Source organism: Physella acuta, unplaced genomic scaffold (genome assembly GCF_028476545.2).
Source record: "Physella acuta isolate Inbredline_101_S28 unplaced genomic scaffold, ASM2847654v3 ptg002152l, whole genome shotgun sequence".
In the NCBI taxonomy this organism is placed as follows: Eukaryota; Metazoa; Mollusca; class Gastropoda; family Physidae; genus Physella; species Physella acuta.
Window position 1 is genome coordinate 55,103 of NW_026733653.1, and position 27,398 is coordinate 82,500.

The window sequence follows — 27,398 nt, forward strand, 5'->3', positions numbered from 1 at the left end:
AAAGATAACTTATGATTAGTCAAATAATGGCAGCTGATCTAAAAGCTCTGAATTTTCTCCAAAAACAAAAAATATCGAGGAACATTCAGAAATATACTAAAGACACAGTTCTATTTGTGGGAGCATTTAGAAATATACATAAAAACCATCACATTTGTTGTAATGGAGTCTCAGAAGCTAACTGTTCATCAACAGAAGAGTATCAAGGCAGGGTTAGAAAAATGGCTGTCTTGTGTGAGCTCTACAATCTTCTTAATTAAACAGATACCCTACTTCCTCTAACACAAATTAAACATTAGAGTACACAACATAGCAGCTACAAACTTTCACTTTAACAACACAACAGCAAGGTGCATCTGTCAAAGTAACTCAACCCTAACTCTCACCACAGTTGCTTTTAAATAATAACAGCCACGCCATTAACACATCAACTTTCAGACTGTTACAGCCACACCCTCACCACAAACAGCCACACCCTCACCACAAACAGCCACACCCTCACAACAAACAGCCACACCCTCACCACAAACAGCCACACCCTCACAACAAACAGCCACACCCTCACAACAAACAGCCACACCCTCACCACACAGTGACAGCCACACCATTACCACATTTACTTTCATACATTGACAGCCATGTTCTCACCATAAACAGAGCCTGCCGTGCTCCCATCACATAAAGAACTAACCACACCCTCACCACATTTACCTACAGACCAAGACAGCCACACCCTCACCACATTTACCTACAGACCATGACAGCCACACCCTCACCACATTTACCTACAGACCATGACAGCCACACCCTCACCACATTTACCTACAGACCATGACAGCCACACCCTCACCACATTTACCTACAGACCATGACAGCCACACTCTCACCACATTTACCTACAGACCAAGACAGCCACACCCTCACCACATTTACCTACAGACCATGACAGCCACACCCTCACCACATTTACCTACAGACCATGACAGCCACACCCTCACCACATTTACCTACAGACCATGACAGCCACACCCTCACCACATTTACCTACAGACCATGACAGCCACACCCTCACCACATTTACCTACAGACCATGACAGCCACACCCTCACCACATTTACCTACAGACCATGACAGCCACACCCTCACCACATTTACCTACAGACCATGACAGCCACACCCTCACCACATTTACCTACAGACCATGACAGCCACACCCTCACCACATTTACCTACAGACCATGACAGCCACACCCTCACCACATTTACCTACAGACCATGACAGCCACACCCTCACCACATTTACCTACAGACCATGACAGCCACACCCTCACCACATTTACCTACAGACCATGACAGCCACACCCTCACCACATTTACCTACAGACCATGACAGCCACACCCTCACCACATTTACCTACAGACCATGACAGCCACACCCTCACCACATTTACCTACAGACCATGACAGCCACACCCTCACCACATTTACCTACAGACCATGACAGCCACACCCTCACCACATTTACCTACAGACCATGACAGCCACACCCTCACCTTTAGGCATGAACTTAGTGAGCAGCATGTCCCTCTCCTCCTGCCGCACCTTACACTCACTGCCGCAGCGCTCCAGTGTCCTGGAGACATTGTCCAGCAGCTTCTTGTAGTACTCCACCCCTTTGTCAGCCTTGGCCAGTAGGTCCTGGTACTTCTCATAAGACAAAATCAAGTCCTGGACCATCTTCTCCCTCCTAAGCAAAGAAACAACATACAACAGACCATTTTAACACTTGTGCTAGTTTAAGCTGGAGAATACCAATTATCAACATCTTCAGACAAGCACTAGAGGAATTGCCCAACACTACAATGGAGAAATATCAATGTTATTGTGTCTCTATGCCCCAAAAGTTTTAAACATTAAAACTTGCCAATATGAATAATGAAAATTGATTAAAAACTGCTAATAACACTAAGTTAACCCTGTCAATACTAAAATCCTGACAACCCTGACAATAACTAACACAGTACAAGCAGCAGGATATAGAGCCTGTCACTAATTAAATGCTATACAATCATGCAAGTATAAGCAGTATAAAAATGAGCTAGAGTTAGCAGTTTGTTCAACCTAACAACAACATGGCAAAAACTAACAGGGTCATAACCTGAATGTCAAAAAACTATGTCAAAACATTAACATCAAATACTTAACATTAAAAACTGTTTCAAAACCTTAACATCAAAAACTGACATAGTCAAACCTAATCATTAAAAACCTAAACATCAAAAACTGATAGCCCAAACCTAAACATCAAAAACTGATAGCCCAAACCTAAACATCAAAACCTGATAGCCCAAACCTAAACATCAAAAACTAATAACCAAAACAGTAACATCAAAAACTCAACCATGTCAAAACTTGACCATCAAACAACATCAAAACATAATCGTCGAAACTCGCCAGCAACTGAAAACTCACCTGGTGGAGGCATCATTAAAAGCCTGGCGTATTGTAGCAAACTTGGCATGTGTGTCTGTCAGGTGACGCAGAATGTTGTCTTGTGCCATCAGGTTCTGTCTGATGTAGCCCACCACCTGGTCGTGCTTCTTCAGCTGTTCCTTGAACACAGCCTGCAACAAAACAACAGCACAATCTACAACAGCCGTCAGTGCTTTTTGTGTCTTTGTAATAACAATATTTGTTATCACATTAAAATCTTTTTAATTACATAAAAATCTTTGTAAGCACATACAAATCTTTGTAATTACATTAACATCTTTGTAATTACATTAAAATCTTTGTAATTGCGTTAAATTAAGTGCAATAACTGAAAGAAATTTGTTGTCATAACTGAATGTAATAAAAATAAGGAATTAGAACTGAATAAATTAAAATTTAGATACTATAGGTGCTTTTTAAAAAAATTAAATATTACCACTGAATGAATAAAAAAATAAGTATTATAAGTGAATGAATAAAAAAATTAGAGATAATAACTAAATGAAAAATAAACTGTAAGAACTCAATGAAATCCAGAAAAAAAAAGCTGAAGTTAAAGTAAATGTTCCGTATTTCATGTAACATTTTTGACGTATTTAATTGTGTTGCAATGAACCCCCTTCAATAGGGAATCACTTCCAATTTTTATAATTAAGAACAAAGAAGAACTGAATGAGTTAAAAAATTAGCTGTAAGAGCTGAATAAGTAAAATTACTTGTCAGACTTTAATTAATTAAAAAATAAGCTGTATGAATGAGTAAAAAAATTAGCTGTCAGAAATGAATGACTAAAATAATTAGCTGTCACAACTGAATGCGTAAAAAAATAATGAGCTGTCAAAACTCACAGCCTTATCTGTGACTTCCTGTGTGACCAGCACATGTGTGATGTCATCCGTGTGAATCTTCTCCCTGAACTGGTGGAGCAGTGTCTTCCTCTGTTCCTTCATGTCATTCACCTTCTGCAGCAGGCGACGTATTTCACTCACGATGGCTTCATCTTCGACAGCTGAGAACACAGAAATCAACATGTTTAAATAGGAGATGTATCAAGAAATGCTATTTTAAAAAAATAACCAGGAAGGTAATGATAAAAATAAAATAGTGAACAATTCAAGAGAAATTATCATAAATGCTATTATTTTTACATGGGAACACTCAAATAAATAAAAATTACTAAAATTTCATACAGGGTTTTAAAATGCTTCTAAAGTATGTACTAATTTTAAAATATTATAATCTAGTGGAAATTTATTTTAAAGAAATAAACTTAAGTCCTTTTTGATTGAGAAAAAATAAAAAGTGATAAAATTCTCAAGAGTTTTTTTTTAAAAAAAAAAAAAATCACATTTTAAAACTGAATTTCAAATATTAAATAGCTCGTTATATTTTATTATTGTTCGTTACACATTGAATCAACTTAAATGGGATCATAAGCAATTAAAAATTATAAAATTGATGTAACTTCTATGGAAAAGTTATTGTGAAAATCATGATTTTTTTCTTTTATTAAATTTCTTATTCATACGGTCAGCCACAAAAATATTAAATTTTATTCACTAGAATCAATGGTGCTAATATATACACATCAAAACATAACTACAACCTAAAACAATAGTCACTATCTCAGGCTTAAAATGAAATTTCTAAAAAGTCATCTGCTTTCAGTTCTTGTAACGATACGAAACAAACAATCAAAAACTCACATAGAGTAGGGTTAGATGGTGGCAGAAGGGCTTGAATCTCAGCAGGGGACTGCACCAGTATCTTCAAGTTGTTGATGTGCGTGTTCATAGCTTTGTGAAGTGTTGCGTTCAGCTGGCTCCCGTCCTCATGTTGTTTCTGATAGTTGGCCGTTTCTTCCGCAAGACTCGGCAGAACAGAGCTGGGGTTTTTCTTGCCATACTGTTTCTGTCATTGACAAAGGGATACAGTTTTAAAACTTTGACCAAATTCCTCATTGTCATCACACACCAAAACAGATCAGCTCTACTTCATCACCTAAACCTCAGACAAATACTTGCAACTGTTTCTGTCATTTACAAGAAGTTACAGTTTTAAAATGTTGACAAAACTCCTCATTGTCATCATAAAAACAGATCAGCTCTACTTCACCTACACCTCAGACAAATATTTGCTAAAAACAACAAATTTAAATAATAAAATTCTACATTTCTAATCACTGCAAGAAAACCATACTAAAGTATGAGTTTTTAAACTAAAAAAATATACAAAACAAAAATCCACAGTAAAACATGACATCAAACAGGTTGTAACCCTGCCTGATGAATGCCTACGTCTGAACAAACCTACCTCAAACTGCTCAGTTTTCTCATTGTCATCTTCAATCATTTGTTTTATTTCCCCCAGGCTGATCTCCACTTCTGTAGCCAGACCTGACACACCTAAACCAGAGGACAGTTCTTGTTTATATTTTATCATTGCTAAAGCTTGATTATTCTCCTTTTTATTAATGTACAGTTCTTGTTAATATTTTATCATTGCTAAAGCTTGATTATTCTCAATGTACACTTATTGTTTATATTTAATCATTGCTAAAGCCAGATTATTCTCACATTTTTTTTAATAAGTGAATAATTTGACCAAATTAATCTAACAATCCAACCATCCCTTAAGCTAGAATATTTTCCATTTTTTTTTTATGTAAGTGACTAATTTTACCAAATCAATCTAGCAATCACTTAAGCTATATTATTCTCCATTTTTTTAATGTAAGTGAATAATTTAATCAAATTAATCTAGCAATCCAACCATCACATAAGCTAGTTTATTCTAATTTTTAAAAATAATTGACGATTGTCAAATGATTTAGTCTAACAGCCATTCAATAAACACTAACATTACAAATGTTCACTCAAAATTTTAACATTAACAAGTATATGGTTTATAAACAAGTTATGGAGTTTCTATTGTTTCTCTTTTTAATGACAGTCATGGACTTTTATAGCATCTCATTGAAAATGTGGAAATTTTGAGCTCAAGGAGTGATAGCCTATGTGGATAATTTTATTTTTAAACAGACACTACAAGCTTGCGTGCCATACAGGAGACATGACTTACGGCCCATAGAGTCTGTCAGCTCTTTAATGGCGTTTGTTCTGACACTCATGGCTGCACATTTCTCCATTAGGTTTTTAAACAGACACTACAAGCTTGAGTGCCATACAGTAAACATGACTTACGGCCCATAGAGTCTGTCAGTTCTTTAATGGCATTTGTTCTGACACTCATGGCTGCACATTTCTCCATCAGGTTTTTAAACAGACACTACAAGCTTGAGTGCCATACAGTAAACATGACTTACGGCCCATAGAGTCTGTCAGTTCTTTAATGGCATTTGTTCTGACACTCATGGCTGCACATTTCTCCATCAGGTTCTCAGGGATAAGGTCAGGTTTTGGAGTCAGCTGTTCCATATCCAAGTTTAGCGATGAAAGGAACTGCCTGGATATTACAATTACAAGTTTTTTTAAAACAATAATAAAATTTGCTTTTTAACTATTATCACCTATATTATGGCTTAATATGTTGAAGCACAAGAAATAGAATCTTCACTTTTGAACCAATTTAATTACTTTGTTCAGATGATTTCAGAAATTAAAATTTTTAACACTCACTCTAGCTCAGCATCCTTTCTTTCTATATCACCAACAACCTCCCTTGATAGTTTGGCTTTCTCTTCACTGTAAATAAAACAAGCCAATATGAAATGAAAAACAATTGACATGTTAACAACAAACAAAAAAAAAAACCAGTGTGACTTAAGTAGAAATTTTGCTTAACATATTTTTTTTGCTGTTGTATAAAATGATCATTAGATAATAAAATACTTAAAAAAAACTTTTTAAAAAACCACGTTTTTCTTGTGGACTAAAAAGTAGAAAATAACTATTTACATACATTTGATGACAAAAAACGTGGGTACGTTCACCATCAAATTTCCCGACCCATCTGCCCGACCCACGTTTTTTGTCATCAAATGTATGTAAATAGTTATTTTCTACTTTTTAGTCCACAAGAAAAACGTGGTTTTTTAAAAAGTTTTTTTAAGTATTTTATTTTCTCCTTTTTAGTCCGTTGCTACACATGAAAAACGTGGTTTTTAAAAAAAGTTTTTTATATAGTTTATTTTCTACTTTATCCAATGACTTGATTAAGTATGACTTGACTAAGTGTTTATAAATACACGGACTAAAAATCTTGAGCGACCAGGATTCGAACCTGGGTTGTCGCGGCCACAACGCGAAGTACTAACCACTATACGATCACGGCCAGCGCGCTCACATCGATTGGGGCCGAAGTAACTGTGTCAATAGGCCTTCAGTCTTGTCGGTATCTTTAGAAATCATGTCCTCAATTTTATGGTCCTTATGGCGTAATTAAATTAAGCTAATTGCGGTCTCTAATTGCTAGTTTTTATGATTGCATCTGAAATTGTTAGGCGAAAGTAGCCGGTATGCCAAATTTCAGATCTCTAGAGCAATCAGAAGTGGGCTAATTTTCGATGTCAATTTTAACAACAAACAAATCCATCCACAAACGCGAAGCTGAGTTAAGAAAAACGTGTTAAAAATACAGTATATCCTTTTAACTAAAAGCATATTTGAATAGGAATAACTTTATCTTTACCCCTACAAATAAACAATATACAGAATGACCAATGTTCTTAATCCTGAGCTAGGCAGCAGCTCTATTGGCAGAAATACTAGTTTTATAAAAACAACAACAAAAAAACCCACAGTAAGTTGCAAGCTGGATTGTCATACCTGTAAACTGACGAGGCCTCGTGCGCCTCCATGGGTACCAGCTTCTGGAAGATGTCTGGCCCTGAGATGTCTTTGTCGGCTGGGTTGAATGGAATGCCTTTAACCAAGCAAGCTCCTGATGATGGTAAAACAAGAACTTATTAGGGCATTACTGCATTTATATGGGATGGCGTGGCCTAATACAAAAAGTCATGAGTTCAAATCCGGGTTCAAGTCAGCAGTACATCCCTAAACCCACCCAGCTCTGATGGGTACTTGACTCATGTTAGGGAAAGTAAAGGCAGCTTGACATAGTCCTGACCCCACTATCTGTTTATATGTTGAGATCACAAACAGGTGAACTCTACTTCACTTGCCCTATTAGCTGTCAGGTTCAAAAAGGTAACTTTTTTACTGCATTTATGGGCTAACAAACTAAGACATTATGTCAAAACAAATCCTTGGACTAAACATCAGATTAAAATTCATTTGAATAACTTGGGTAATGAATGAGACATCAGCAGAACATATAGGGTAACTTTATTTCAAGTTTTTCAACTTTAACCCTGACTTAAGTTTACTTTAGCTTTAAATTAACCAAGGTACAGGCAGAATGTAAAACTTGGTACTGTTATGTTCGGTTAGCTGTTTTGTCAATTAAAATAAAAATGTATTTAAAAAGCTGGATGTATAATAACCTTTGATTTCTGGGAGAGTGTCTAAAGCTGGAACTTTGGCATGGTACACAAAATCATTGTCTTTCTTTGCTGACTCGTACCTGGAAATATTTAATTCAACATACAGTGTACTGCAATACGAGATGTATAAAAAAAATTGAACGCAACTGTATGACCATAACTGTATGACCAAATTATTTTTTCACATTGGCCAATAAAAAATAAAATTTTAATTAAAACTTAAGGAATTACATTCACACAATTTGTGATAAATTTACAGTAATTTATATCTAGGCTACATTAAGGTAATTATATTTATTATAATTCTATTCATTATAGATCAATAAGAAGAAAATAAAACTTACTTTCCTAAAACAACATCTTTGGCAAATTGTAAACACTCAATAACTTCAGGTACTTCATTCTGTCATCAAAAAATAATTTTTTTAAAATTAATACGTTTGGAATAAATCTCATGAAAAAAACAAATAATACTTCGTTGATCTCAGACTTTCCATACAGAGAAGCTGAGCAATAAAATCTAAACAAGACTTTAACAGACTGTATTTGGTGAATTGTATTTGGGGTAAAACGTATAATAGTTGAATGCTTGAGCAATCAATGTATGTTGCATGCTTTTAGGAGATAGCTCACTGTCTGAAGAGAGCAAATGTAGGGCTATGTAATCGGGGTAAATGAGATGTTCAAAAGGCCGCCTAGATGAATGCAAGGGGAAGATATATGTGTTGACTGTTAGATTTTATCTTGTGTATTCCCGCACTTCAAGTATAAGTGTTATATCAAACGGTGGATGGTTGATTACTGAAATTAACTGTATTCTTTGCGGATTATATTATTGTAAATAAAGTTGTGAATTGAATGGATAAGTAAATAAAAATCTACACTAAAACAACAAATCGTACTTTAGCTAGTTGGATGGCTCGATTCAGTTCATCTCTTGCAGCAGTGAAGTAGGCCAGACATTCTCCTGGTTTCTCTCCTTCTTCTGCATCACGCCCAAGGAAATAGTATGTCACACTCTGGTAGAAGGCAGATTTCATGATCAATCGCCTTCCCCATTCCTGAAAATGACAAAATATTATTGTAAAGAGAATCTTAAGGTAGCAATTCTAAGTGAAAGTTAATTTTTTAGACCACCTATCAACAAAGTTATAGTTAAAAGTAATCACTTTTGATTAGGAGTTTTTAACCACCTAAAAAACTTAATTTTGTTTATTTAAGTAACTCAAGTCATTTCCAGGATTTTATCATGTGAAAGCTATGACATTTTAAAAAAATATGTAAATGAATTGAATCGTAAGGATAAAAACAATATGCGTTCATAAACTGTGGTAAAGAAACTAGTCTTTATCCTGATTGTTATTATTAGTTCAGTGATCTTACACTACATAAATCTCTTCAATTATAAATGCTTCTGAATGTGTGTGGGGGTGGATTGGGTTATGGAGATGTGTGTAGTAAAATTGTCCATGAAATGCATTATATCAATTGTTGATAATTCATCTGTCTGTAAGAAATTGGCTACTAGGGGGATAAGCAAGAGTAATTTTTTTTGGAAAAATTCTGGATTTTCCCAAAAAACACTGGCTTTGTGGTAGAAAACTATTAGAAATTTTTGTTTAATGTTTAAATTGGATTTCTACGAAAAAACAACAACAAATTTCTTTATAATGCTGGGTGAAATGTACTAGTTTTAAAAGACAGGAATCCAACCTTGTGCATTCTGGAATTAATCTGTTGTTTCTGATCTGCTTGATCTATGAGATTGCAGGTGTCCTTGTAGAATTCAACAACTTTGGCCGCCACTTTGGCTGTGATGCTGTTTTTCCTGTTGTCAATGATAGACTTCTCCAGGATACATTCCTGGGCTTGTGCCTACAATACAACAAGATTGTGCTGTTATACCAAGTATGAAATACCCCTATTTATAATTGTTTTAAACAAAATAATAACAATATGAAATTAACTAACAAATTTTTTTTTTTACATTTTAAGAAAAAACCCAAACACAAATGTATTAACAAAGTTGAAAATATTTATTATATTATTTAAAATGTTAAATGTATTGTTTGTAGCTGGACTGTAATTTAACTTGTGGTGTTTAGGTTGGTGTTCTATCTTACAATACAACTTGGTAAAAAAAACAGAAAACACAAAATCCTTAAGACAAACCAAGACAACACAGCTAGTAATAGACAAAGGCAATACAACATTTTTATGAACATGTAACGCCAACTGTGGAAGATGAAGTATTAAAGTAATCTGACTGACCAACATGAGATAGATGTGAAAATTCAACAACTCGAAGCTCATATCAGTGCTCATTGACGAGCTGATAAAATTGTTGCGCAACAGTTCAAAAGACCAAGCAGCACATTGAAAGTGAGTACAGGAAATCTTCATCCCCTGAAAATAAAAATACTCAAGTTACATTGAAAATGAGTGCTAGAAAATCTTCAACCACTAAAAATAATAATAATATTATTATAATAATATAATATATTAATATTATTATAATAATATTCAAGACGTAGCAACATGTATACTTAGAATAAAAATATCTAAAAGGATTTTATTAAAGTTGATGATTTAAGTAAAAAATAATTTGTTAAACGTTTCATTTTTTAAAAATGATATGAAAATAATACAGTAATGTTTGTGTAAGTATAGTAAGAAATGAAATCATCTCTTAAAGGGTGGCCTGATTATATCTGCTGAATAAGTGAGATGACACTGAAAGACGATAATACATTTAAATACCTCAGCATTGTGCCTTGTGTCCAACGCCCCCAACAGCGAATGCAGACTGCCGATATTGTACAGAATGCAAGCCTGCTCAAACTTGATGTCACTTTTGACATGATCCCTGCCTGTCTGCACATCTTCCCTGTAGAATTTTAATTTTTTGCTAATCACAGCAAAGAAAAACATTCACAACTGAAATAAAACTTGCTCTGCATTTTTTAAAAGTGCTGAACTTTTTAGTCTGAACACAAAACACCAAATTTGTTCTGAGATAGTGAATACACATAAATATACCATAATCATGCACAACCAAGAAGTTACAGAGTAGTCACAAAACAGTAAAACAATAGCTGAAACAACATTTAAGAATTAACATTTTGGATCTATCTTCCTTTTCATGCTGTATTGAAGAAAAAATTTTTTTAAATGTTTGTGGAAGTCTGCACTTCATTCACAAATAATTTTTTTTTACTTCTTCTTGTTTTAAACCAATCCAAATAAAATGATTATTGGGTGGGCTTTTTTTAATTTACCAGGTAAATGCAATGGCTGCCTCTCCACCTTCTCCCATTGGAAAGCGCCCCTGTAAATACTGTAGCTGTGCATAGTACTTTTTTAAAGTGGTGCATCCCATAAAATCTCTGCTCACTTGTAAAGCTGCCTGATACAAAAAAATCACATTGGTTATGATCACAATTGATGTGCACAGAAGAACAACCTATTGACAGCAGTAACAGTATTTATGTTTAAATCGAGTGATCAGGCTGCTTTTGTTGTGTCTATAGGAGATCCATTAGGTTATACTCAGTTTTTGAGGGTTGCTAAAAGTTGCAGGGCATTGCACTACATTCCTTTATAAGAAGAAACTAGTAAACTCCAATCTATCTGCTCTCTAAGTTTATTACTCACCTCAGCTGCAGACATTTATTGTGTCAATTTGATTTATATATACTCCCTCTTTCTTCTCACAAGCTATGTCATATAATCACTTATGTTAAGCCTAAGAATCTTTACAAACTCTTTACAAAACTTGTGTTATGCAGAAATTTATTGTGTCAATTTGATTTATATAAACTCCCTCTTTCTTCTCACAAGCTATGTCATATAATCCCTTAAGTTAAGCCTAAAAATCAAACTCTTTACAAAACTTGCTGTAAAGCAAGCCTATATTATAAATAGCCTAAAACCCCAGCTTACAACAACTTTTCATGCTAACACATAAGTCACACTTATCCCACTTACTTGTCTCAGTTGCTCTAGTTCTGTGCAAGCTTTGTTATAGAGAGCTGGATCTTCTCCATAATGGTCTTTGATATACTGATGATAGAAATTGTTTCAAAACTTTTGTCAAATAAATAACATAGGCCTATTTATTGTACAATATTTAATCGTATATAACTAAAATAATGATGTCTAAAATCTGTGACATTTCCTAGCCCTTGCTACCGTGTTCAGTTATTTTCATGAGGGACTTCTCTTTCTGAAACCAATTATTTGGTGTAAATTTTATAATAAAATCTATAATAGATCAAGTTGCAATGTTTTAAGAATTTGGATTTATAAACCTTTCTCTGCTTCTTATTGTCTTAGTAATCTGTAGTTTATTTTAATCATTTTACTAGGCCTAATTATTAGTATATAGGTGACATTCCCTTCCCAATTTGCCTCATGGCATTAGTTTGAGCACACAATCCACCTATTAATTCAAATGTTGATTAACTTATCTGTTATTCAAAATACTCAGCAACAAGCCTTTATTCCTCCTGGGGTGTAAAGCGTGTACACTAATAGTAAAGATGGTTATCTATAGTCAATTATTAATACAGGTGGATTAACTCTTATTAATCATTTTTGCCATTAATTGAACTGGAAAAAAAGCATATTTCTTCTGTAGGCCTCTACATTTTGCAATTTTGCATGTCACCTCTTCAATTAAAAGGTGTCACCCGGTCAGCACCCCCTGCCCCTGATTCACAACGCCTCTGGTATTAGGTATAGTCTTGGTTTGGTATAGCAATTTTATCTTAATTAGGCCTACTAATGAATAAATAATAAGCTTTAATAAAATAAGCACTGAAGCAGAGTGTTATTATTTAACTTCCCACAACATGCAACCTTTCTTTTTCTTCTTTGTTCCTATGTTATGAATTGTTATGTGATGTGTAATGTAGTATGTAGTACTATGTAGTAGGGAGGCTCACTAACTTAAAAGCGTCCTTGGTTGCTAACCAGAACATGGCGTAAGGATCGGACCATGACTTCCGGCGAGTTTTTCGACTTAGTTCCAGAGACCTTCTTAGAATTACTTTTAAAAATGTTTATCACGAGTAAAATGGCGGGTTTTCACGTTATAAAAACATGCTATAGGTGGCAAGGTTAAATATGCCAGAAAAGCATTTTCAGAAATTGCTTTGGGGAATGTAGGCTAAATTTTAAGTCGGTGTCATTCAAAATAATATAACTTTTTAAATATAGATCTCCCTCTCACAAAATTGATTTCCAAAGTAAAGCATTATTAGTTTTATCATTCTATGAAAAAATAAATCAAATATCTTCAACACTTTTTTTTATATGATGTGTCCATAAAATGACAACCTAATTTTTTTATTTTTTTTGACCACGTGACCGCTATTTGAATGGATACGTTTACCTGGCATGGTTTTTTATTTTGCTCTTTTGTACAATAAAAAATGTTATAAAATTAAAGAAATAAAAGAATTCAAACATCACTTCTGTCTTGTCTTTTTTAAAATTCTTTTCTGATGACATTCTCTTAAATTTTTTTCCTCTATAAATATATCCCGACGATAGACGGGCCAATTCTACTTTTAGGAACTCTCTTGTGAAAAAAAATTAGATCTATTTCACGGTCACTTAAAAAGTTAAACCTTTCAACTTTTAACCAGGTTGTCATGGATGATCCGTCATATCATAGCTGTGAGTGACAAAACATTTTAAAATTCAATAATTTAGCCTAAACTCGCTACAACCCCCAAATTAGTGCCTAGGGGATAAAGTATGGACGTTTTTTATTCAGTTGTCATGTTTAAATTGAGAATTGAGTAGATTTCACATATAGTAAGAAAAACTACTATGTAGGCTACATTTAGAAACTAATCTAGCTAGTCTAGATCTAGACTTTGATTAGACTAAGTCACTAAATCTAGATCTAAATCTAGCTTGATCTAGTCTCTAGATCTAGATTTAGATTCTCACTTAAGTTACGTAAAGTAGTAGATCTAGATCTACTACTAGAATCTAGACTCTAGATCTAGAAATCTAGATCTAGGCCTAACTTTCTGATTCTGACTGAGATTCTGGACTTGTGAGAATCAGAATGAGTCATTTGTCGATAAACAAGGCGCTTGGTCGAAGTGTTTTACTTTTTAACATGTGATTATCTTTTTAAAAAGAAGACTATACATAATAATATTTAGAATACCTGTTTTAATGCCGGTCCAAATTCGACGTATTCTGGGCTATGCTTCAATTCAAATGACAACATAGGAAGTCTCGGAAGGGCCTCCATTTTCTAAATAATAAAATATCTAAATAATAACATTCACCCGGAAGCTATTATTCCATGAACCTTGCAATCAAAATTTGAGAAGGAATATTTAGATCTATTTATAGAAATCGCACAAGGGAAATATTTAATTATTTTTTTGTACTCCAATCGTTATTAAAAACCTATAATAAAAAATTCTTGATAGTGTTGCATACTTTTTACAGATAGTACATTAATGATTTAAGATGATTTACATAAAAAAGACACTGATTTATATTTAGTTATAAGTAGTATTAAGTAGGATAATTCTACTAACTCGGCCTTTTTGATTTTTAACCATCAACGCATGCGCACACTATGTTGACAACAGTTGCTACAGAAGCATGTATTGAGTTTTAAAGTGTGAGCTGCAGAATCTCTCCTGTGCATTTCATTAATCTACGGGTAAGAGAAATAAATAAAAGTGGTTAAGTAACTTTTGAATATATTAGCACCGAATCCAGATCTAATGAGTTAATAACATAATCATTAATAATCATACAAAGACTTGTTATATAGGGCCTAAATAAAATTTAAAGGCCCTTCCCTAGCAACTAGCATTATTTTTTAATTTATTTATTATTTTTAAAAGTATTTTAACTAAAAAAGATAAAAATATTTAATTGTCAATAGGCCTACTTTAATACTAAATTTATAATTATATCTAGTCTACTCTTATACAACTATGGGGTCGTCCATAAATGACGTCACACTCGAGAGGGGAGGGGGGGGGGGGCGTAATTTTGTGACTGGTGTGTGATGAGGGGGAGGATGGGGGTTCAGATGGTGTGAAGTCACACTTTTGCATTATAAAAAATCAATGTTAGAAAACAAGTTTTAGCAGTTATTTCATGTTTTAGAAAACTGTTTTAATAAATTGTAATAGGAATTGATTAAAATACTTTATGTTGACAGAGTTCAGACAAGATTTTGGAAAAATATCCATGTTTAAAGAAAAATGTTACTGCAATTTTGAGGGGGGGTTGTAGGCTGAGGTGTAACATCTGGCTTTTTGTGACAATATGTGACTGAGGGAAGGGGGGCAGGGTAAAAATTGCCAAAAAAAAAAGCGTCACCCAGTAGGCCTTATTGATGTGGTTTATGTTCTCCATTACAGTTACATTTGCCTTGGCTTAAATTATGAAAGTATTCCCATTAATTAGACTAATAAACTGTCACTAAACATGACATTATGTGTTTGTATGTTACTGCCAAATGTTAAAAACCTGCAGAAACACTGCTTTGGCACTGCACCAGAAGATTTAAATAAGCAGTCATTCATTTTAGAGTCTAGCTAAAGGAGTTTTTTTCTTAGGTAAAAGATCACTTAAACCTGTTATTTATTATTTATGAATACATTAAACTCATTTTTAAAATAATTTAAACAGTAAAAGTTGTATCCAAAATATTTTATTGCAGTAAAAAGTTAGGAGGATAAAATGGGTCAAACCTTACAAAGAGCAGCACAGTGGACATCAGCCCAGGATGGAACCTCTGGTAAATTGGAATTCACCTCACTTAATGAAGAGCTACTCAACACAGTCCTGGGCTTCTTAGAAGATGGTAAATTGAGTGAAGAGTTAAATCTGATATTCAAAAAGCCTTTGGAATGGAAATCTACATTGTCGATGGATAATTTTGAAATACCTGGGTATAAAAGAAAGTAAGTGTTTGAATTTATGTCAAAATTTAATTTCCATTAGGAGAAAATAAATCTATGTTTTTATTTTCTCGATTCATGAAGTCATGTGCATCTGGTAACTAAGTAGTATAGGTTTGAAAGGGGGACAATTGAAGTAAAGTACAGTTTTTCTAAATATTACAAGTACATTTTTCTTGTTGGGCTTATTTTCCTGTGATTTAATATGACTGACTTATTCATTGAATCATCACCATAGAAAACACCAGCTCTCTGAACAAACCAGTCGTGATCCTAATTATAAATTACCATCCAAATTAATGTATAATTGTTTGTTTTTAAAATAAAATTTTATTACTTCTAACAGGGGCGTAGCGAGGGGGGGGGGGCGGGGGGTGCGGACTGCACCGGGTGACACCATTTAGGGGGGTGAAACCAAGGCAAAAAATAGCAAAATATATAGAGAAAAACTTGAGGGGGGTGCAAATCAAAAACTTGAGGGGGGGGTGCAAATCGAAAACTTGAAAGTTTGTCCCCGGGAAGGGTCGTAACGCCTCTGGGGGGGTGACACCATTAAGTGCCGCACCGGGTGACACCCGACCTTGCTACGCCACTGACACCTATTTTTATTATTACATTTTTCAGATATTCATCTGTCGTCTCAGAGGAAACTTCAGCCCAGGATTCAACACCCCTGCTAGAGTTGAAGAAAGATGGTACCTTGAAAGTGCACACTTTGGGGCATGCAATTAATGTACTTAAAATAGCAGGAGAGAAGAAGCTGATAGAACTTCGAACATGCTTAGAAGGTAAGGTTTGTGTTGAAAAAAAACATTACTAGGTCCTTGTTACACGCTGCGTTTTAGGTATATTGGGCTGGTTGGAGCCAGGTGTGATAATTGTAAATAAACATAATCCATAAAGAGAATCTGTATAATTTACTGTTAATTTTCACCAACAACAAGAAACGTGACAATATGAAAATGGGCGAGTAGGTACACTGTTGACACCACACCACATTGCTTCACACACTGCTTTGTTTACACACTTTTTTCCCCGTTAGCACACCACTTTCAAGGGGAGGCCACTCTATCACACACTCTCTCCATGCCTACATTTTTTCGTTATAGACATCTACGTCACAGTCCTCATAGATTATCAAGGGTCATCCATATGATGATGTCAAGCTTTTTTGGACAATTTTTACCTAGCCCCTCCCATCCGTCACACATTGTCACAAAAATCCAGACCCCCCCTAAAATGATGTGACACCTCAGCCTACAAATATAGACTGAGCTCGGTCAACATAGAGTATTTTCATATATTTTTATCACAATTTATTAAAACAGTTTTCTAAAACACAAAATAACTGCAAAAATTATGTACCCTCCCCCTTTGAGTGTGACATCATTTATGAACAAACCCTCATACTTTACATGGGGATAGGTTTTGAGACCCAAGGACATATTTACACAAGTAGGTAAAACTGTAGGAATCTTGGGATTTTTTTGTAAAAAATAAAGTACTGACATTTAAAATAGACATTATATTTTGAACTTTGTTTAACCATTGTTAATGGTTAATATTTAAAAATAATTTTATTTTTAAAATTTCAACAATACAATTTCTGTTTTGGCAGAACTGCTTACACAAACAGTCCAAAATAGCCTAATTACTTATTTATTTCTCCATTAAAAATTCATCTTTAAGTGATATTTAAATAAATGCAATTATATCAACAGGAAATCGAGACCCAGTCGCCAAAATGCTGGGTGACAGATTTGCAACAGTAGAAGGTTCAGATAATTCAATTTTTCGATTTCATGAAGAAATACTGAAAGAGTCTGAAGCATTATATAAAAGTACTGTAAGTGAATTTCTGTAATTTACAAATTCAGCATTCTTAACACAGTCAAATCACACATACCTTTCCACCCGGCTATGATGGGTATCTGACTCAGATTAGGTAGTGTAAAGGTGGCAAGGCATAGTGCTGACCACACAATCCCTTTATATACCGAGGCCAATGAAACAGGTGTACTTTACTTCACCACCCACATGGACAATCTGTTACAAAAAGAGTACTTTTACTTTTATTACAAATTCTATTCCATAGCCCTGAAACTGTTTCTATAGATTCTTTCTGGATAATTATAAATAAGTCAACTGAATAAATGTTTATGCTTTATTAAGTTATACATCTTTGTTGTAATTTTAGGAGAAAAATGCAGACAAAATGCAGGAGCTGGAAGATAAAAAGAAAATTTTGAATCTTAGGTTGAAACTTCTGCGCCTTGACGAACAAATGTTGAATGCCAGTATCATCAAAATCACAAAGTACATAAATAATAATTTTTATCTTTTTTTAAAATGTCCTTTTATTATTTTTTCTATTGCTTATATTGAGCTGTGGATTCGTATTAAAAGTCCAATTATTTTCGCGATCTAACCCTTGCTTAATCCCAAAGCATCTTTACCACTGTAAATGTAATATCATTCTGACATTACTGTAAAAAAAAGTACATGATTTAACAGGATTTTATTTGTTATTTCACATTTTTGAAATACATTTTTGTAAGTTTAATAAAAAATTGGTTAATATACCTAAACTTGACCAAGTTTAGTTCATACTTTAGAAATTCCTTTTTTTTAAAAAAAAAAAATATATATTCTAAACGGTGAAGTGATAGACTGAAGCGTGACACTCTTTGTTGTAAAAATCATCCAAAAAAGTATGATGCACCAAACTAGGCTAGTCGAACTTATATATGTGAATATTTAGGTCTACTGTAAACTTGGTTCTTAACATTTTCTTTTCATGAGGTTTCTGTTGAAATTAATTTTTTTTTTAAAAATAGAAATAACTATTTCTTTAAAAATTTTCTACATTTGTTTTCATACAGCCAAATCTGTAATCTTCACTTCATAAATAATTGGTTAACTAAACTTACAATTTGATGAGATTTTTGTTTTACAATTAGTGATATGCGAATTTACAATTTGATGACATTTTTTGTTTTACAATTAGTGATATGCGAACTTACAATTTGATGACATTTTTGTTTTACAATTAGTGATATGCGAACTTACAATTTGATGACATTTTTGTTTTACAATTAGTGATATGCGAACTTACAATTTGATGACATTTTTGTTTTACAATTAGTGATATGCGAACTTACAATTTGATGACATTTTTGTTTTACAATCAGTGATATGCGACTGAACCCAAAGATTGTTGATGGTGAAGTAACAGTTTTAAAGAAAGTTAGTGGCAGTGATAAATACAGGCAGCCTCTGGAGGACATCATTTATTATGGTGAGTGCAGTAGTGTAGTGAGCGGGGGGGGGGACGACATATGTCCCCGGGCGCCGACCTTAGGGGGCGCCAAAATGGGTTGGAAAAATAAATTGAAAGGTTGAGGGGGGGTGCAAATCGAAAGTTTGAGGGGGGGGGGGGGTGCAAATGGAAATCTCGAGGGGGGTGCAAATCGAAAGTTTGAGGGGTATAGGGTGCAAATGGAAATCTCAAGGGGTAGGGGTGCAAATCGAAATTTGAGGGAGGGGGGGTGCAAATCAAAATTTCGAGTAGGGTGCAAATCAAAAGTTTGAGGGGGGGGGTGCAAATCGAAAAGTTTGTCCCCGGGCGCCGGGAAGGGTCGCTACGCCTCTGGTTGAGTGCGTCACTGCGCTTAGTCTTAGCTTGTGCTACTATTTCTAATAGCTTTGATATTTCTTAAAGAGTTGCAAATCTAAGGTGGATGGGTTTTCATGTTTTTTATATAGCATTTTATAAATTATTGTTGTAGATTATTTGTATGATGTTAGTTGAATACATCTAAATTGAAATCTGCGACCTTTCTGTCTGTTTGATTTACATTCAGATGAAGTGAATAGTCTGCTACAAGTGCTACGTCAACCTTAAAAATAAATAATTTATTATTATCATAGGCTGTTTAATTAATTTAACTTTTTAAGAAAGGGAAAGTGTTGTCAATTTAAATTTAAGTTAATTTTTTCATAGCTAAAAAACAGACGAAGTCATGATCATCTTTTTTAATAGTCACCGCATAATTGTCATGAAGGCATAACTAAAAGATACTTGAAAATTTTCTTTTAACAGTAAAAAATGAAAAATACTAAGATTAGTTCATAAAAAAAATATTTCCATAAAATTAATCTGAAGTGACTTAGCAGAATTTGCATAAGGTCCCCTCATGTAGCAATAGGGACTTCTGTTAGAAGTAATACATTGGCTATAAAAGTGCTATAATCTTCTACAAGGAGTTTTTACAACCAATGTAATAGCTCAGCAAAAGTACTTTTTATATGTTATCTACCTGGAGTCTAATTTTAACCCTGGTCCAAATACAACCCTTAACCTCACAGAAAGTCTTGCAGAAAAAACCAGCTTAACCATCTCTTAACATCTGAAGTAATACTAACATAAATGTCATAATTTTACATTTATTTTACTGCAGTTTCACTGATTTCTAAAATCTCTTAATTGATCTATAACTCTTATGTTTGTTGGAGAGACTTATGTATATCAGAATGGATGTCTTATGTTTGTAGGGGAGACTTATGTCTATCAGAATGGATGTCTTATGTTTGTAGGGGAGACTTATGTATATCCGAATGGATGTCTTATGTTTGTAGGGGAGACTTATGTATATCCGAATGGATGTCTTATGTTTGTAGGGGAGACTTATGTATATCCGAATGGATGTCTTATGTTTGTATGGAGACTTATGTATATCAGAATGGATGTCTTATGTTTGTAAGGGAGACTTATGTCTATCAGAATGGATGTCTTATGTTTGTAGGGGAGACTTATGTCTATCAGAATGGGTATCTTATGTTTGTAGGGGAGACTTATGTATATCAGAATGGATGTCTTATGTTTGTAGGGGAGACTTATGTCTATCAGAATGGATGTCTTATGTTTGTAGGGGAGACTTATGTATATCCGAATGGATGTCTTATGTTTGTAGGGGAGACTTATGTCTATCAGAATGGATGTCTTATGTTTGTAGGGGAGACTTATGTATATCCGAATGGATGTCTTATGTTTGTAGGGGAGACTTATGTATATCTGAATGGATGTCTTATGTTTGTAGGGGAGACTTATGTCTATCCGAATGGATGTCTTATGTTTGTAGGGGAGACTTATGTATATCCGAATGGATGTCTTATGTTTGTAGGGGAGACTTATGTATATCCGAATGGATGTCTTATGTTTGTAGGGGAGACTTATGTCTATCCGAATGGATGTCTTATGTTTGTAGGGGAGACTTATGTCTATCAGAATGGATGTCTTATGTTTGTAGGGGAGACTTATGTATATCAGAATGGATGTCTTATGTTTGTAGGGGAGACTTATGTATATCCGAATGGATGTCTTATGTTTGTAGGGGAGACTTATGTATATCCGAATGGATGTCTTATGTTTGTAGGGGAGACTTATGTATATCCGAATGGATGTCTTATGTTTGTAGGGGAGACTTATGTCTATCTGAATGGATGTCTTATGTTTGTAGGGGAGACTTATGTCTATCAGAATGGATGCAGAGCTCAACCCTGGCGTCAGCTGAATGGAGACATTTGCTACCTAGCAATCAAATGTTTCGACATTGATAGTTTACTCTATGTGACAGCCAACACTAGTGGATATTACTTCAATAAAGTAACATTTGCTTCTATTATTGCTCTTATAATTAATTATTTAATTAATTAATCTTTAAAATTTTGCCGAGTTGTATTTATTTTTAAAGTTTTTAAATCCTTGATAAAGTTTTAATTTAGAAAAAAATTTGATTTGCTTCTATAGGGTCCACAGCTAGAAAACAACGGGCTCTTGGACTACGAGCGTGCAGATGAGGAAACCTACAGGGAGCTTGTTTCCTTGTTGAAAGCAAAATCGCCCCACTTTGCAGATTTGATCACACGCCAGGTAAGCAGTTTACATTTTGTACTGCAGCTTGTGTATGGAAAACACCATAGGCTTATCATTTTGTTAAACTGGGCAAGTATATACAAAAAAGATGATAAGTTTAAAAATTTGTTTTTAATAAATAATAGCCTATGGGGTTTATCAAGTAAATACAAACAGCTCCTTTCAAGTTTCAAATTTATTATAAATTTCTATCCAAAAAATTATTCTTTTAAAATTTTCTTTCTTTTAAAAAGTTCTGTTTTTTTTTAAATTTAAATCATTGATAATTTATGCATTATTCTTTTATTTTATTTTTAAATTTCTTGTTAACAAAACAAATGTTAAAACACACCACTGGTTTACTAGTATAAGTTGTGTACAATGAGTATAAAAGCAATACCATTGTGTACGCTAGGAATTTACAGTCAAAGACAAAGACTCAGATTCCAACATGGCAGTGTCTCACCCTGGTAGAGATGATGACGGCGAACACACTAACCGCTCAGACAGACAAAACCGCCATCACAAAGACCACCATCAAGACCGAGACAAAACACAAAAGACCCAGACAAAGGCTAAGTTGGAGCCTTCTTTAAAATGGAAAAATCTCACAGTGGAAGAGGAAAATCAGAAACAGTATGAAAGTTTTCATTGCCATAGACTTTTTTTTATAAAATACTAAAACTACTTCCAAGCGAAACTAAAACATCAAAATTAGTTTGAGTGTTCTTTAAAATAACAGTTTCACCATATACACAGTAATGAATTTAAGTTATAATTAAAAAAATGATTCATAAAAACATTTTAAAAACAAGGATTTATATAATTAACGACTAAAATAGAGAAAATAAATATGATTATATTTAAATATGTAAAAATAAACCACTATTTAAATAACCGATAAAAAAAAGTGTGGGCTGCTAATTAAGTTCTAGTAAAGGTATTCAATAAATAATAAAAGCGACCTTCGCTTTTCTTTATAGTTATTTAAATAGTGGTTTAGCAAGTAAGAGATTGTAATAATCATTTTTTTAGTTGTAATTTTACTTCTTTTCTTATTTTATATTTGTCATAAACAATTAAGCCTACCTCACTACACTTCAAAAGAAAAAGTAACATTTACAAAACATTTAAAGTAAGCTAGAAATATAACACAGCAGACCAGCCTGTGACTATTGTTTACTGTGAAACATTGTTAAATTTTATGTTTTAAAAAAGAATTTCAATGGTTAAAAAAGTTTTGTTCTGTAGCTTTTGTGATCAGTATATCATACTTCGCTTTTCTTTATAGTTATTTAAATAGTGGTTTAGCAAGTAAGAGATTGTAATAATCATTTTTTTAGTTGTAATTTTACTTCTTTTCTTATTTTATATTTGTCATAAACAATTAAGCCTACCTCACTACACTTCAAAAGAAAAAGTAACATTTACAAAACATTTAAAGTAAGCTAGAAATATAACACAGCAGACCAGCCTGTGACTATTGTTTACTGTGAAACATTGTTAAATTTTATGTTTTAAAAAAGAATTTCAATGGTTAAAAAAGTTTTGTTCTGTAGCTTTTGTGATCAGTATATCATACTGTCAAAAATGTATAAAACATATTCCTATACCTAATACATCATACTAAAGTAAAAAAATTGTTTAATTTCTTCTACTTTGTGAATTTCCTATTAAAAAAACAAAATTAAATCATAGTTTAAAATTTTATCATGCTGTGCAGATAGATGAAAAAGTATTCAAAACGGAGAAAATAGAAATGGCTATAATTTTTTAAATTTAAGACATTAAATAAGAAAGGAGCTATTATTTAAGGAATGAAGCTCGCCACTTTCATCAAAGAATTTTTTGTTTTTGTAGGATATAGCGAATATATTTAAGAAAGCGGGTATGCGAATTCACGAGGAAGATCACTTGCCACACCATCGTCGCCATGAATGGTACTAGATTAAAAAAAATTTAAGTTCCGTTTAGTCGTTGCTTGTTTTCCTCAAGCATGTTTCAGAAAGTTATTTGATCTTACAGTTTTTTGTTTCAAATTTTGTTATCTGATATGCATATTCCAGTATAATAGTTGAAACTAAATCTATAGCATTTTTGAAATTATTTGATATAAATAAGTAACAAAAAACTTCATTCGTTTAAAAAAATACTTTTAATGTAAATCTAATTCAATAACACATAACAAAAACAGTTAAAGTATACATTTTTGTTTTGTTTTGTGAATTCTTTAAAAAAATTGTTCTTAATTTTTTATAAAACAATTGTTCTCATTTTTGTAATTATTGTAGCTCATTGCAATCAAAACATATCTTGTTAATTATCAATGTAAACTAAATTAAATGTAAACAAACGATATTGTTTATTAAGAGACTTGCATAAACGTCACATATTATATCCATTTATTACCCCCACCCCTTGTATTCTTACACATCATCACAAAAATAAAGCAGCCTTCCTTCAATCCCTCCCTCCTTTGCATAACAAAATTTTCACCGTCTCCCCTTAAAATAATCCTAATGCATCTAGAATATAGATGAATACACTCACAGGTATGACATGTCTTAACCCTTTCCTTTATTTCATTTATTATTGAATAACATAAATAATGGATTTAAGTATTTTGAAGTCTATATGCTTTTGTAATGTACACAAAATATATAGGCCTCTACTTTATTGAAAAAGTGATCTAAATAATAATACTATTAAAAAAAGTAATCTCCCGCAAATTTTCACAGGTCTTCAGTTATAATGCCACAACACAGATACAAGTCATCAATATTTTCCAGGTTAGTTGTCTTTTATTTTCATTATTGAAATAAGAAAATGTAAGTACACCAGTTAAATTTTCTAGTTCTAGTTAATTTTTATTTTTAGGTGTGTCAAAGATATAAAGATTTTGCTGTTTTTCTTGTTATAAATTTTAAAAAAATAGTTTTCAATCATAATACAAATAATACAAAGAATTCATTATTCTTTATTTTTCTATTTATAATTGTTTTTTTAAAGTGTCAATGATAATGTTAAATAATTTACTGTTATTATTATTTCTATTTATAACTTTTTTTTCAACTGTGTCAATAATAATACAAAGAATTTGCTGTTTTCTTTTCCAGATAATTTTTTTTTAAAGTGTCAATAATATTTTAAAAGAATTAGCTGTAGTTCTAGTTTTTTTTTTTTTTAAAGTGTGTCATTAAAAATACAAAAAAATTGCTAATGTTTTTTCTAGTTATAGTTTTTTTAATTAAATGTTTTTGTTAGAGTTTCTCAACATATAAAGAAATAATATAAAGGCAGCCGTTATTTTTTATTTTAGTAGTTCTCAAAAAGAAAAGGCAGATGGTGAGGAAGCTTTCAGTGAAAGCTCTACCGAAAGTGAAGAAGAGGAGGAAACTATTGAAAGAAGAACTGAGGCAAATGCTGATTTACCTACAGAATACTGGCAAATTCAAAAACTTGTCAAATATTTAAAGGTGAAACAAATATACATGAAAATAAATGTTATTTCTAAATACAGAAGTTTGAAACTCAGACTGTTGTAATAGTTATCTTCCTGGTAGATTGATCAGTCACATTAAATGAAATCTTTTGGCTATCCCTGTAATGGGTTTAAAAAAACAGCCTCTAAAATTGTGCTGTGTTTTTCCCATCATCTATATGTATTTATTTCCATTTTTTGTTACCTTCTATTAGAGACAATAAAAACAGTTACCATTACTGCATTATTTTATGATCATGGCATTTTTTAATTACCCCAAGGAAGGTAATAAATCAATCAGCTTTTGTAATTGCACTGAAAGTTTGTTTGTTTGTTTACCCTATAAGGGTGGTAACCAAACAGCCACTATAATTACACTTATACATTTTTCTGTCCTTGAAGGGAGGTAACCAAACAGCCACTATCATTGCACTAATTTTTCTGTCCTTGAAGGGGGGGGGGGGGGGGAAACGAACAACCACTATCATTGCACTAATTTTTCTGTCCTTGAAGGGAGGTAACCAAACAGCCACTATCATTGCACTAATTTTTCAGTCCTTGAAGGGAGGTAACCAAACTGCCACTATCATTGCACTAATATTTTTTCTGTCCTTGAAGGGAGGTAACCAAACTGCCACTATCATTGCACTAATATTTTTTTCTGTCCTTGAAGGGAGGTAACCAAACTATCATTGCACTAATACATTTTTCTGTCATTGTAGGGAGGTAACCAAACTATCATTGCACTAATACATTTTTCTGTCCTTGAAGGGAGGTAACCAAATTATCATTGCACTAATACATTTTTCTGTCCTTGAAGGGAGGTAACCAAACAGCCACTATCATTGCATTGTGCTCCTTGCGTGACTTTAACCTGTCCCAGGAGACGTGCCAGCTGGCTATTCGAGATGTTGGAGGCCTTGAGGTCCTCATTAACCTCTTGGACACAGAGGAGGTCAAGTGCAAGGTAGGACTCACATCTGAGGCTAAACCTGACCTGACTTTATATGACCTAACTCAAATCTGATGCTACAGGCTAAACCTGACCTGACTTCACTGACCATAGCCTAACTCAAATCTGAGGCTACAGGCTAAACCTGACCTGACTTTATATGACCTAACTCAAATCTGAGGCTACAGGCTAAACCTGACCTGACCTCACTGACCATAGCCTAACTCAAATCTGAGGCTACAGGCTAAACCTGACCTGACTTTATATGACCTAACTCAAATCTGAGGCTACAGGCTAAACCTGACCTGACTTCACTGACCATAGCCTAACTCAAATATGACCTGACTTTACCTGACCTAACTCAAATCTTAGACAACAGGCTAAGCCAGACCTGACTTTACCTGACCTAACCTAACTCAAATCTGAGACAGACCAAACCTGACCTGACTTTATATGACCTAAGCTAGCCTAACTCAACTCTGAGACAACAAGAAAAATCTGACCTAACTTAACCTGACCTAACCTAACTCAAATCTGAGACAGCAGAAAAATCTGACCTGACTTTACCTGACCTAACCTAACTCAAATCTGAGACAACAAGAAAAATCTGACCTAACTTTACATGACCTAAGCTAGTCTAACAGGCTAAACCTTGCCTGTCATTGATAAAAGATCATGTATCACTCAGAATAGATTATGATGGTAAGTAAAGTAGGATCACTCTGAAAAGCATATCTTTTTAATCCAGTTATTCTTTGAAAATGCAATATCTTATTTTAAAATTTCTCGACCGTTGTGTTTTACCTTAAAAAATATAAATCAGTATCAACAAGTTGCTGCCAATTTTAATTCCAGATTGGTGCATTAAAAATTTTAAAAGAAATTTCCCGGAACAGTCAGATACGTAGAGCTATAGCAGATCTTGGCGGGCTACAGACTATGGTCAAGATCCTTCGTGATCAGAACAAAGACCTGAAGTGCCTAGCAGCAGAAACCATAGCTCACGTGGCAAAGTTCCGTAGAGCTAGGAGAACAGTTAGACAGCATGGTGGAATCAAAAGGCTGGTGAGTCTAGAACTAGGAGAACAGTTAGACAGTGGGATCAAAAGACTGGTGAGTCTAGAACTAGGAGAACAGTTAGA

At 33.6% G+C, this 27,398-nt stretch overlaps 2 protein-coding genes across 3 annotated transcripts in view; one reads left to right on the forward strand and one right to left on the reverse strand.

Annotated features, from left to right (window-relative positions):
- The window catches only part of LOC131932375 (tyrosine-protein phosphatase non-receptor type 23-like), a 30,039-nt gene extending 15,808 nt beyond the window's left edge, over positions 1–14,231 (reverse strand). The window contains exons 1-17 of the mRNA XM_059289295.1: positions 14,145–14,231; positions 11,945–12,019; positions 11,236–11,363; positions 10,718–10,844; positions 10,229–10,363; positions 9,671–9,832; positions 8,860–9,018; positions 8,302–8,360; positions 7,958–8,037; positions 7,281–7,395; positions 6,132–6,197; positions 5,819–5,958; positions 4,807–4,898; positions 4,200–4,404; positions 3,342–3,502; positions 2,473–2,624; positions 1,554–1,747 (exon numbers count right to left, since the gene is read on the reverse strand). Coding sequence (XP_059145278.1) covers positions 1,554–1,747; positions 2,473–2,624; positions 3,342–3,502; positions 4,200–4,404; positions 4,807–4,898; positions 5,819–5,958; positions 6,132–6,197; positions 7,281–7,395; positions 7,958–8,037; positions 8,302–8,360; positions 8,860–9,018; positions 9,671–9,832; positions 10,229–10,363; positions 10,718–10,844; positions 11,236–11,363; positions 11,945–12,019; positions 14,145–14,231 — 2,137 coding nt within the window. The remainder of the gene's footprint in view (positions 1–1,553; positions 1,748–2,472; positions 2,625–3,341; positions 3,503–4,199; positions 4,405–4,806; positions 4,899–5,818; positions 5,959–6,131; positions 6,198–7,280; positions 7,396–7,957; positions 8,038–8,301; positions 8,361–8,859; positions 9,019–9,670; positions 9,833–10,228; positions 10,364–10,717; positions 10,845–11,235; positions 11,364–11,944; positions 12,020–14,144) is intronic.
- A 347-nt stretch (positions 14,232–14,578) lies between these two features.
- Positions 14,579–27,398, forward strand: part of LOC131932376 (outer dynein arm-docking complex subunit 2) — a gene marked incomplete at its 3' end in the record, with an annotated part of 23,156 nt that continues 10,336 nt past the window's right edge. The window contains 13 exon segments of one of the 2 annotated variants that reach the window (XM_059289296.1): positions 14,579–14,654; positions 15,669–15,912; positions 16,534–16,697; positions 17,631–17,755; positions 18,107–18,225; positions 19,101–19,207; positions 21,429–21,574; positions 21,719–21,841; positions 22,239–22,459; positions 24,562–24,612; positions 25,143–25,299; positions 26,125–26,271; positions 27,112–27,321. In XM_059289296.1, the coding sequence (XP_059145279.1) occupies positions 15,689–15,912; positions 16,534–16,697; positions 17,631–17,755; positions 18,107–18,225; positions 19,101–19,207; positions 21,429–21,574; positions 21,719–21,841; positions 22,239–22,459; positions 24,562–24,612; positions 25,143–25,299; positions 26,125–26,271; positions 27,112–27,321 (1,794 nt within the window). 2 annotated transcript variants of the gene reach the window in all.